This window comes from Geotrypetes seraphini, chromosome 2, assembly GCF_902459505.1.
Source record: "Geotrypetes seraphini chromosome 2, aGeoSer1.1, whole genome shotgun sequence".
Lineage (NCBI taxonomy): Eukaryota > Metazoa > Chordata > Amphibia > Gymnophiona > Dermophiidae > Geotrypetes > Geotrypetes seraphini.
Genome location: NC_047085.1, coordinates 93,282,042 through 93,294,753, shown reverse-complemented (window position 1 = coordinate 93,294,753; position 12,712 = coordinate 93,282,042). Strand labels below are relative to the sequence as shown.

The window sequence follows — 12,712 nt, the reverse complement described above, 5'->3', positions numbered from 1 at the left end:
AGCTAACGCTTAGCGGCCATTTTTGTGTGGGTGTTCAGAGCACGGAACGTGCCAAATTAAGTTTAGCAGAGCACTGAACATTTTAGAATGTTATTTTTCATTTGCATTTGTTCTGATGACTTTTTGTCATTTTTGTAGGCTCTAATGCAGCCTTCTGGTAAAATGCTGGCCATTGTTCATCAAGCTGTGAGCTTGATGAGCCATTCACGCTGAAAGATAAGTGCTGTTTAATGCTTTAAAATTCAAAGTTTCAAGTTCAAAGTTTTTTGTGAAACAAATACAAAGGTTGTGTGCCTACATTGGAGGTTTTTATGTCGATGAAGTGATTTGCCCTTTCCAGCCTTAGGAGGATTTACTCCCTGAAGGGGCTCTGAGGCTTTTCCTCCTTTGTTAATGCAAATCTTTTGTATTTACATAGCTATTCTTTGATATTTTGTTTGAACCCCACTATTTACCCTTCTGCATTCAGAATATTAACCATTTAAAACTACTCTCTGTTTTTTGTCTTTCAACCAGTTTTTAATCCATAATCTATAATCCCATGACTTTCTAAATTTTGTCAGAAGTCTTTCATGAGGCACTTTGTAAATTGTCTTTTGAAAATCCAAATACACAATATTAACCGGCTCACATTTATCCATGTGTACATTCACCCTTCAAAGAAATGCAGTACATTGGCAAGACAAGATTTCCAACTAAATCCATATTGGCTTTCATTAATCCATGCTTATGTATATGTTCTGTCATTTTGTTCTTTATAATAGTATCTACCTTTTTGCCCTATACCAGCATCAGACTCACCAGTCTATAATTTTCTGGATCACCTCTGGAATCCTTTTTATAAACTGGAGTCATGTTGGCCACCCTCCAGTCTTCTGGTACTATGCTGGATTTTAAAGAAAATTTACAAATTACTAATAGCTCTGCAAGTTCATTTTTCAATTCTATCAGCACTCTGGAATGTACACCATCTGGTCCAGGCGATTTGCTACTGTTCAATTTGTCAAATTAACCCATTACATCATCCAGTGTTATAGAGATTTGTTTGAGTTTCTCTGACTCATCAGAATTGAATACCATTTCTTGCACTGGAAGCTCCCCCACATCTTCCTTGGTGAAGACTGAGGCAAATAATATCTCATCAACTACCTAACCACACCTACAGCAGCCTTGGCATCACATACCTACCGCCAGTAGTAGCCGCTCCATATTTCTAGTCTCCTTCTCCCAAGCAATAGTCTCTCTCAATACCATTTTCCCCTCTCCCACAGCAGGAGATTCAAACCCCTCAAATTCTGAGTAGCCTATATCAACTATTCTTTACCCTCCCCGCTCAAGAAAATAATCAGGTATTATAATTTTAAATGAATCCTACCAATAGAGCTCTTCAACAACAATGTTCCTAATGAGCCACTTCTGCTCCATGTTGACTTTCTAAAATGCACAAATCTCTCACCTTATTTTTTTTTCTCTCTCTCTTCACCTCCCTCCTAGCAATTCCCCCTGCTCTCCCCATGAAGTTCTATCTTTGCCCCTGGCACCCCCAGCTCTCTCTACCCCCCAGCACAAACAAGTCACTCACTCTCAATTACTGCTTCCAAACCCTCTCCATATCATATACCCTCATAGCTTTCTCTTAGTCACTTCTGCATCTGTCTCTCAATGCTGGCTATCTCCCATAACTGAATCCCTTTATATATCTTAAAAGCTTTTATACTCCTCCAGCTGCCCCCCCCCCCTCAACTCCTGTACACAAGCAGACAATTGGTTCTCTACTTTCAAACTGCACCTCACCTTCACCATCAACACTGTAGTACACAGACATTCAGTGCTTTTCTCTCTCCCTACCCCAACCCCTGCAGCACACAGCCATCTAGCTCTCTTCTCACTCTACTTCTTTTTCTGTACCCTCTCTAGCTACTCTTTGGTTCAGTCAACCCTTTGAAATCACCCACTTTCACTGTCCTCCCCTTCAAGCCATCTCTTCTCACCCATAGGCACATTTTAAATGTTTTAAATTTTAGCGTGTTTCAGACGGGCGCATCGCCCAGCTACTTTAAGTGAGCGGCCGGCTGCTGCAGAGACCGCGCCGGACAGGGACCGGTTCCGGGATCCGACATCGGACTCGCGACCCGGCGGTGGTTCGCGCATGATTTGTCAAGCGCCTGCTTCTTCCGGTTTGCCTGCACCCCGTACTTGAAGGTAAACAAACCTTTCCTGCCTGAACCACATCTTCAGCAGCATTTAAATTCAGCACGCAAACTTCCGATAATGCCTGCTCTTCCGCACATGCTCAGATCAGGTCTAACTGAGCATGAGCAGAAGAACCAGCATTAGCGACCAAAGGATTTTCCATGAATCACACCACTGCTCACGGTGGAGTACGGGCTGGGAAGGGGTAATTTGCATAGCGTGCCAAGGGGTTGTATTTCGATTGGTCCAACTATGCAAATTACCCCTTCCCCGCCCCTACTCCTTCACCGTGAGCAGGGAGGGGTAATTTGCATAGTGTTTTAACATCAACCTATTAAAACATTTTCGCCCATTCTTCATAGGTCCGCCCCTTCAACGTCGGAACTTTTGTTTCCCGCTGTGCTGAGGGACTAGGCAGAAAGTTTTGGGCGGGTTAGGGTGATGGTTATAACTTTCTTCTGTGCTTTCAGCAGGGTATTTTTGGAGAGAAAAAAAGTTGTAAGCTCTTTCAAGCAGAGACTATTTTCTTACTTTTAACTCTGTGCAGCCTGCGTTGTCTGGAAGACCTATAGAAAAATTTAATATTAAATTTTTGGAGAGAAAAAAAGTTGTAAGCTCTTTCAAGCAGAGACTATTTTCTTATTTTTAACTCTGTGCAGCCTGAGTTGTCTGGTAGACCTATAGAAAAATTTAATATTAAATTTTTGGAGAGAAAAAAAGTTGTAAGCTCTTTTAAAGTGTACCAAGGGGGGGCAGCCCGCCCCGGGTTCAGCCTTAGAGGGGGGGTGCACAGCCAGCCAGGTCCGGAAAATTCTACCGGGCTGATCTGCCTTCCTTTCCCCGACGTCAATTCTGGGTTGCCCTGTCATCTCATTCCCTCTCCGCCTCGCCAACATCCGCGCGCGGTGTCATGAGCCGCACTTTTGCAGCACGCTGCCCTGCCTCCAATTCTCTGGCACTGCCCCTACCCGCGTGCTGCTCATTCACAGGCTTCGGTTTCATTATGTAGTTTGGGGCAGTTCTGTCCGTTGATGGCCGTGCGGCGCCTGTGTGTCTCCGCACCCTTCCCCCTCCCCCATTCTCACCCCCCATGGCTCGCGCGCTGCGCAGGCTGCTGCTCCCTCCCCCAAGCCGGTCTCCTCAGTGTCTCCGGCGCTTTAGAGAACGGAGTAGCCTCCAATGCCATCCCCCACCGGGTACCGGTTGAAGAGGACAGAGTGACGCATTGAGAGGGGGAGGGGTTAAGAGAGAGAACGAGACCTCACCCGGGGTTGGGAGGGTACCAGAGAGAAGGGGTGGAAAGAAAGACCTTAATTGGGGGAAGGAAGGGAGACCTAAATACCAGAGTAGCCCTATCTAATTCCCTCCCCCTCAGAGACTTGATGGGCTGCTAGATAGAGAACAACTAAAACTGCTGTCTCTGGGTCAGAGGGAGGGCTAACCCCCCTCACCCTCCAATAGACATTCAGACAGAGTGAGGCAGAGACCACCCTCGCCAGAAACAAAGGCCTCTCTACCTAGGGAACCTGTATCAAGAGAACAAATCCCTGGCTTGGGAAGGACTATGGAGAAACAGATTCCACCCCCCCCCCCCTCTCGGCCACCCTGTTACTGTATGAAGAGACCCTGCTTACATTGAGCCTTAGAACTAGAGAGATGCAAGTCTACTACATAGTTGGGGAATGAGAGACCCTGCATCAGAGGAAAAGAAATTTAGAACCAACTAAACCGGCCAGCCATCCTACTGGAGAAGGAGCAAGGGCCTTAGCTTCCTAACACCAGTATGATCACACGCTCCAGTAGAAAGACTCCAGGGCAAGGAGAAAAAGTGCACTAGAAGAATGGGTGCTGCAGGGCAGGACTGAGGTGCATCGGCAAGAGCCCGGTGGTAGAGTTGCTGCAGGGCAAGATCAAAGTGCATGGGTAGAGGTATGTGTAGCATGTTACCCGATGGTGGTGACTTGAGGGGCTGTTCCCCAATGGCAGCGGCAATGGCTTGGAGGAGGGCAGGGAGAAAGAAAGAAAGGGGGCAGGGAGAAAGAAGGGAAACAGAGGAAAAGAAAGAGGGAATGAGAGAAAAAAAGAAAGGGAGGCAGGGAGAAAGAAAGGGCAGGGAGAGAGGAAGAAAAAGTTGGGGGAGGGAATGAGGTCTGGAGGAGAGGAAGCATACAGGCTGAAAGAAGGGAAGAAACATTGGATGCACAGTCAGAAGAAGAAAGTGCAACCAGAGACTCATGAAATCACCAGACAACAAGGTAGAAAAAATGATTTTATTTTAAATTTAGTGATCAAAATGTGTCTGAATTTATATCTGCTGTCTAGACCTAGTTCTCACCAACGGAGATAGCGTCACAGAAGTCTCAGTAGGAGACACACTGGCCTCCAGCGACCATAATATGGTATGGCTCAACCTCAAGAAAGGTTTCCCTAAGACAAACACAGCAACAAGGGTTCTCAACTTTAGAGGTACAGACTTCAACCGCATGGGAGATTTTGTCCATCAGGAGCTACATAAACAAGCAATATCTGACAATGTGGAGGATATGTGGTCGTCTCTGAAGTCCATCCTACACGAAGCAACAGACCGATACATAAAGACAGTAAGTAAACGCAGGAGAAACAAAAGACCCCAATGGTTCAGCAAATAAATTTCAGACCTAGTTAAACAGAAAAAAGACACATTTATCACCTACAAACATTTAGGCAGAGAGGGGGCGAAAGAGGACTATCTAGACAGATCTAAAGCTGTCAAAACAGCAGTCAGAGAAGCCAAACTCCGAATGGAGGAAGAGCTAGCACGGAAAATTAAGAGAGGGGATAAATCTTTCTTCAGCTATATTAGTGACAGGAAAAGAAACAAAGATGGGATAGTACGCCTGAAGCAATCGGACGGTAACTTTGCGGAATCAGATTCTGAGAAGGCAGAACTACTAAACAAATACTTCTGTTCAGTGTTCACCCGCGAAGTGCCGGGAGCTGGTCCACAGCTGCAGACGGGAGATAACCAGAAAGACCCTTTTCAAGATTTCGAATTTACGCCCAGTAGCGTCTATGACGAACTATTAAGACTCAAAGTAAACAAAGCCATGGGACCGGATAACCTACACCCCAGAATGCTCAGGGAGTTAAGGGAAGTCCTGGCAGAACCATTATCTGTTCTTTTCAATCTTTCTCTAAGCACAGGAAGGGTCCTTTTGGACTGGAAAACCGCCAACGTAATCCCACTCCACAAAAAGGGCTGCAGGACAGAGACAGCAAACTACAGACCAGTGAGTCTCACGTCTATAGTGTGTAAACTCATGGAAACACTGATCAAACAGAATCTTGACACAATCCTAGACAAAGAAAAACTGCGTGATCCACACCAACACGGGTTCACCCAGGGATTAGCTTTTTTGACTGGGTTACTAGACAACTGGATGCCGGAGAGTCACTGGACGTGGTATATTTGGACTTCAGTAAAGCATTTGATAGCGTCTCTCGTCGAAGATTACTGAACAAGCTGAAATCGATAGGAATAGGAGACACTCTAACTACATGGGTTGGGGATTGGCTGAGCGGTAGACTTCAGAAGGTGGTGGTGAACGGTACCCCATCCGAAGCATCGGACGTGATCAGTGGAGTGCCGCAGGGCTCGGTCCTGGGCCCGATTCTATTTAACTTATTCATAAGAGATATGACGCAAGGACTTAGAGGAAGGGTATCACTGTTCCCTGACGACGCCAAACTTTACAACATAGTAGGCAAAAGCTTATTACCTGATAATATGACATACGACCTACTGTTGCTGGAACAATGGTCAACTACTTGGCAGCTAAGCTTCAGTGCTAAAAAATGCAAGATAATGCACCTGGGTAAGAGAAACCCGCGTAGAACTTATGTACTAAATGGTGAGACCTTGGTTAGGACCACGGCGGAACGCGACCTAGGGGTGATCATTAGTGAGGACATGAAGATTGCCAATCAAGTGGAGAAGGCTTCCTCCAGGGCAAGACAAATGATGGGGTGTATCCGCAGAGGTTTCGTCAGCAGGAGACCTGAAGTTATGATGCCGTTGTACAGAGCCATGGTGAGGCCTCACTTGGAGTACTGTGTTCAGTTTTGGAAACCACACTACCGAAAGGACGTGCTGAGGATCGAGTCGGTTCAGCGAACGGCCACCAGGATGGTCTTGGGGCTCAAGGATCTCACGTATGAAGAAAGATTAAAAAAATTGCGGCTGTACTCGCTTGAGGAAAGAAGAGAACGGGGAGATATGATTGAAACATATAAGTACATCACGGGACGCATCGAGTCAGAAGATGATATCTTCTGGCTCATGGAACCCTCGACCACCAGAGAGCATCCGCTGAAGATCAGGGGAGGGAAGTTTCATGGCGACTCCAGGAAGTACTTCTTCACCGAAAGAGTAGTGGATCATTGGAACAGACTCCCACTCCAGGTGATAAAGGCCAGCAGCGTGACGGATTTTAAGAGAAAATGGGATACTCACGTGGGATCTTTAAGAGAGTAAATTCAGGGGAGGGGATACTTGGAATGGGCAGACTTGGTGGGCTATAGCCCTTTTCTGCTGCTTTTTTCTATGTTTCTATATTTTGCACTATGGCCCCCCTTTTACTAAACCACAATAGCGTTTTTTAGCGCAGGGAGCCTATAAGTGTCGAGAGAAGCCCTGGGCATTCAGCACAGCTCCCTGCGCTAAAAACTGCATTGTGCTTTAGTAAAAAGGGAGGGGGGTATTTGTCTATTTTTGTATAGTTGTTACTGAGGTGACAGTGCATAGAGTCATCTGCCTTGACCTCTTTGAACAAAACCCCAGAATAGGAATGATAATTAACATTTTTTCAGCGTACAGTGTACTTTGTGTTTTTTTTTTTTATTTTATTGTTGATAGATCATTTTGACTTGGTCATTTTAAAAATAGCTCACAAGCCCAAAAAGTGTGGGCACCCCTGAGCTAGAGCGCTGAAGCTGCATGTTTCTGCCATAAAGGTCATCTCTGACGCAACCGGAAGTTGCATCACAGATGACCTTTACGGCAGCCATATGCAACTACAATGCTCTGGCTGCTGTAAGAAGGCATTTTAGACATCACCGGCCACAGGGCAGGGAGGTTTGTTGGACCGGGCCTGTTGTCCGGACCGGGGGGGGGGGGGGCAGAAAGCGCCACGAAGGTAAGGGGCAGGGGGGGGAGAAAGGAAGAAAAGTGGGGTGGAGAGGAAAACAGGGTAAAACAGCGGGGGGAGAAGGACGCTGAAAGCACATGGAGAAGACAGAGGGGGGAGAAGGACGCTGAAAGCACATGGGGAAGACAGAGGGGGGAGAAGATGCTGCAGGAAAATGGGGAAGAGAGAGTAGGGAGAAGACGCTGAAGGGAAATGGGGAAGAGAGACACTGGCAGGGAAGAAGACAGAGATGCCAGACTATGGGAGGAGTGGAGGGAAGAAAATGGGTGCCAGACAAATTTGGAAGGAGGGAGAAAGGGAGAGGCACAGTAACAGAGCAAATGGAAGATGCAGAGAGAAGAGAGACAGTGGATGGAAGGAAGAGAGTAACAAGAAGATGAGGAAAGCAGAAACCAGAGAAGACAAAGAGAGAAACCAGAGAGAACAAAATTTTTCTATTTATTTATTGCTTTAGGAGACATGTGTCACTGTTTCTGTGGTGTTGCATTGTATGCAGAGTCCAGCTTCTTGCTGGTTCAATTTAACCTTTGTCTATGTATTTCTATTTTATCCCCCCTTTTACAAAACTGTGGAGCATTTTTTAGCACCACTCGTGGTGGTAGCAGCTCTGATGCTCAGAATTCTATGAGCGTCAGAACTGTTACCACCGTGGCTAAAATCCACACTACAGTTTTGTAAAAGGGGGAGGGGTTAGTTTGTGATGACATATTCTATACTAGGCGAAAGTGTTTTCTGTGTTCTGTGTGTTCGAAAAACATGGTTTTCTGTTAGGATTGACGGTGTAGGATTGATTTGTACTAGTCTGGCTTGTTTAGTTTTACAATGGGTGTATTGATGTTGTACTGCTCACTGCATATGTAAGATGCTGCCTTTTCCTAGGTACTCATGTGTGACATGTGGCTTGTTACTAAAAATCATGTTTTTCGTACAGATGGGGGGGTGCCAAAAAATGATGGGCCCCAGCTGTCACATATGCTAGGTACAGAAACACAGATGTATTGAAAACCAATGTATGTAAAGCAACACTTTCAATTGGTGACTACTATAATTGTAGGACAATGTAGTAATAAAGTTTTGCAGAAAAACTATGTGAGACAAGTGTCGACTCTAAATTCACTCAAAAAGAAGGAAAAAGCCTCAGAAAAGGCCCTCCCACCGCCACAAAGGTGGATATCAAGGTGGTTAGACGGTAACCTCACAGGCAAAACCTTTGTTAAAGTGAGTGTTTGAGCAGAAAAACTTGTGTTTCACATATACAAATTTGCACCGATCAGTTGAAGATAAGTGGTTTTTCCTCTATCTACAAATTTGTATATGTGAAGCACAAGTTTTTCTGCTCAAACACTCATTTTAACGAAGGTTTTGCCTGTGAGGTTACCGTCTAACCACCTTGATATCCACCTTTGTGGCGGTGGGAGGGCCTTTTCTGAGGCTTTTTCCTTCTTTTTGAGTGAATTTAGAGTCGACACTTGTCTCACATAGTTTTTCTGCAAAACTTTATTACTACATTGTCCTACAATTATAGTAGTCACCAATTGAAAGTGTTGCTTTACATATGCTAGGTACGCCACTGGGTAGACCTATAGAAATATTTAATAGTAGTAAGTCCTCCAGAAAGGGGGGGTGGGGGGAAAGAGTCCAGGGCCAGACTTGGCTGTGCTTTTCCCTCTTTGTGACTCTGCAGCGCTGCGTACAACTGAGAGCGCTATAGAAATATTCAATAGCAGTAGGTCCTCCAGAAAGGGGAAAAAAAGAGTCCAGGGCCAGACTTGGCTGTGCTTTTCCCTCTTTGTGACTCTGTGCAACGCTGCTGCATCTGAGAACGCTATAGAAATATTTAATAGCAGTAGGTCCTCCAGAAAGGGGGGGAAAAAAAGAGTCCAGGGCCAGACGTGGCTGTGCTTTTCCCTCTTTGATCATATTAGTACTCTTAGTGACTCTGTGCAGTGCTGCGTACATCTGAGAGCGCTATAGAAATATTTAATAGCAGTAGGTCCTCCAGAAAGGGGGGGGCGGAAAAAAAAAAGAGTCCAGGGCCAGACTTGGCTGTGCTTTTCCCTCTTCTTTTATCACAGAGTGTTTGGGGCAGGTTAAGCCCAGACGAGCAAAAAATAAAAATCCTTGTAGCACTCACTGGTTCCTCTTAAAGTGACACATCTGCCATTCCTTTTTTTGTTCATATCTTGCCCTGCCGTAGTGTAAGTGTGCACTGAATATCCAATAGGCTCCCTACATTACCACTCAAAAGTCTTATTCATAGGTACTTTTCATTTTACCAACATGAGTAAAAAAAAGTGTTCAGAAAACAACACTGCTCAGTTATTTCAGAAAAGAGACGCCACAAACCAATGAAGGTGCAGCGTCAACTGCTGATGTGGCAATTTCAGACAAAGACATTGCAGAGGCTGGTCCATCAGGGGAAATCTTTTCAGCACACACTCTGCCAATTGATAAATCTAAGCACCGCTTATCCGGCATAAGCAAACAATGGTTTAAAGAGTTTGATTGGCTAATGGTTAAAGAAAATGGTATGTGGTGCTCATTGTGCATGAAATATTCAAACAAACACCTCCCAAGGAGGGAGTTACCTTGGGTAAATGTGCCATGCAAAAGAATTCGAAAAGAAAGCTTGCTGGACCATGAAAAAAGTAAAACACACATTGAGTCTTCTTCTGATCTTTTAGGAAAGCGTGTACTAGAGCAAACTGGAATCGGTCAAATTGAAAGATCTGTATCTATGTTAAATAACTTACAGAGAGATGCCTTTGTGGGAGCTTTAAGATCCATGTATTGGTTGGCAAAAAATGAGTTACCACATACAACGTTGTTTGAAAAGCTGTTGGAACACTGTAAAGAAATGGGTTGTTCCTTTTTACAACATCTCAATGTTGGTAAAAATACACATTACACCTCAGAAAGAATAATGCAAGAGCTGCTGGATGTCTTAGCATCAGAAATAAAGTCTAACATACTGAAAAATATGCACGCTGAAAATTTTTTCAGTATTCTGTGTGATGAAACCACAGACATCTCAGTTGTAAAACAATTAATTATTTACATTAAATATGTTTGCCAGGTCACTAAACAGGTCAAAATTAATTTTGTATCAACTTGCAATATGAGTGATGGCAAAGCGGAGACTATAACCAACACACTGATTGAGATTATGGACATACTAGGCTTGAAAACTGCTAATCTGGTTGGACTAGGGTCAGATTGAGCAGCTGTTATGATTGGGAAACAGAAAGGTGTGGCAAAACTGCTTAAAGATAAAACATCTGGACTCTTGGTCAACTGCCACTGTGTAAACCATCGATTGGCCCTTGCAAGTGCCCAAGCAGCAGCTGCCATACCTTATTTAACAAAACTGAATGACATCTTAAGGCAGCTGTTCTATATCTTCCAAAATTCTTCAGTTAGGATGGCTGGTTTAACAGAAATGCAAAATATTCAGAACATTCCCCAGATTAAGCTGAAAATGGCCAGTGACACTAGATGGCTGTCTCATGCCTCTGCAGTACAGTCACTACAACAGTGCATGATGAGTGTCATAGCTGCGCTGGAAAGAGAGGCCATTGAACGAAATGACATCATAGCTGAAGGATTAAGCAGATGTATTAAAACGTACAATTTTGTTACCTCTCTGATGATGCTTTCAGATGTATTACCTTTGTTGTCCAACTTATCTAAGGCTTGGCAAAGGCAAGATGTCAATCTTACCGAAATTGAGCCAGTTTTGCTCGCCACAAAATTGTCCATCATGAAGTTGAAAGACACTCCTGGGAGATATTTTCAAAGCCTTCATCTTTGTCTGGCAGAAGAATGGTCAGATGTCTGCATTGTCTATACACAGAGTGATGTAATAGCATTCAAAATTGCAATATATGATAAATACCTAGAGACAGTTGTCAAGCACCTAGATGCAAGATTCACTGACATGCCAATATTTCCAGCTTTTCAAAAGTTTTCAATGCAGAAACTCACGATTCAAGTGAGTCTGCTGAAATTCTTTTTGCTCATTACTCCAAAAATGGTAGCCCTCCAATTTTAAAGTATGAAAGTAGCAGGCAAGAATGGACAGTTGCATCAAAAATGATCAAAAGTCAATCATACAAAGACTTCAATCCAAAACAAATTTTACTAAAAATGGCAACCGCATCAGAGCTCAAAGAGTCGTTTCCAAATTTAGCCAAACTAGCTCATATTGGGCTAGTGATCCCAGTGAGCACAGCTGAATGTGAAAGAGGGTTTTCTGCCCTTAAAAGGATCAAGTCATGTTTGAGAAATCGCATGAATCAAAGCACACTAAATAATATCATGCTGATCTCCTTGGAGGGCCCAGATCCTGAGGACTTTTATTATGGGAAAGCTGCAGACAACTGGGCCTCTAGGAAAAAAAGAAGAATAAATATTTAACTGAAGACACCTTCTGCATATGCAAGTTGGCTTTGAAGGTAAAATTATGTCCTTACCTGATAATTTTCTTTCCTTTAGTCACAGCAGATGAATCCAGAGACTAGTGGGATGTATCAGAGCAGTCCAAACGTAGGGAGGGAAATAAAGAAGCGAACGAGAAATCCCTCGCCCCCAAATCCTTCCCTGTAGCACGTGTCCAAGGAGATTCTACATTCCAGAAAGTATGTTACCCATGATCATACAGAGGCTACCCTCCCTAGCCTATGTGAACAGGAACCATCCTTGCCTGAGAAACACAGCTACATCCCACAAATAGAATGAGTGCAAAGCAGCCTCCCATCATATCCGACAGGCCCCAAATATCCTCCTGTGAAATGGAACCATCATGCCTGGCAATGGTCCTTAGCTGATGTCAAAACCCATGAGCACCACCACAGACCAGACCTTTTCCTCGCAAGGGTCTAGGGCATCAAGCCTGGAACCGGACAAGGGAAGACTCCTCCTCTAACTGAAGGCCTCTGAATCACAAATCTATACAGCACCCTCAGGAGGCAAACTGTTGACCAAAGTCAAGAAGAATGCAAGATGAGAAGCAATACAACAAAACTGTACCTGGGCCCCGAAGTGACAAGTGCCTTTCCCAGAGCCCCCAAATAGATTCAGCAACAACATCAGACACTGAGATATCTGATCCAACTTTTAGCCCACTCCTCCACATGAATGACCCAGAAGTGATCCAGAGAGAAAGAGCTGCAGCTAGCCCACAACTAGCTTAGCCCCAGCTATCAGCCGGCCGGGATTAAATAAGGTACACTAGGCTGCCAGTGAAATGGCGCCCCAGTCAAGGCCAACCTCAACTAGGACCTGCTGAATAGTGAGGGCAAAGGAATCACTGCCGGAGGCAGTATCCCTCCTCC

The 12,712-nt window shown here is 44.6% G+C and overlaps 1 protein-coding gene across 5 annotated transcripts in view; it reads right to left on the bottom strand.

Moving 5' to 3' along the window:
• Window positions 1-2,318, bottom strand: part of PEX2 (peroxisomal biogenesis factor 2) — a 30,121-nt gene extending 27,803 nt beyond the window's left edge. The window contains exons 1-2 of one of the 5 annotated variants that reach the window (XM_033934945.1): window positions 2,213-2,247; window positions 802-886 (exon numbers count right to left, since the gene is read on the bottom strand). In XM_033934945.1, the coding sequence (XP_033790836.1) occupies window positions 802-886; window positions 2,213-2,244 (117 nt within the window). In that variant the 5' untranslated portion in view covers window positions 2,245-2,247. The other 4 variants (XM_033934946.1, XM_033934948.1, XM_033934949.1 and 1 more) reach the window with 4 other exon arrangements.
• Window positions 2,319-12,712: the final 10,394 nt, after the last annotated feature.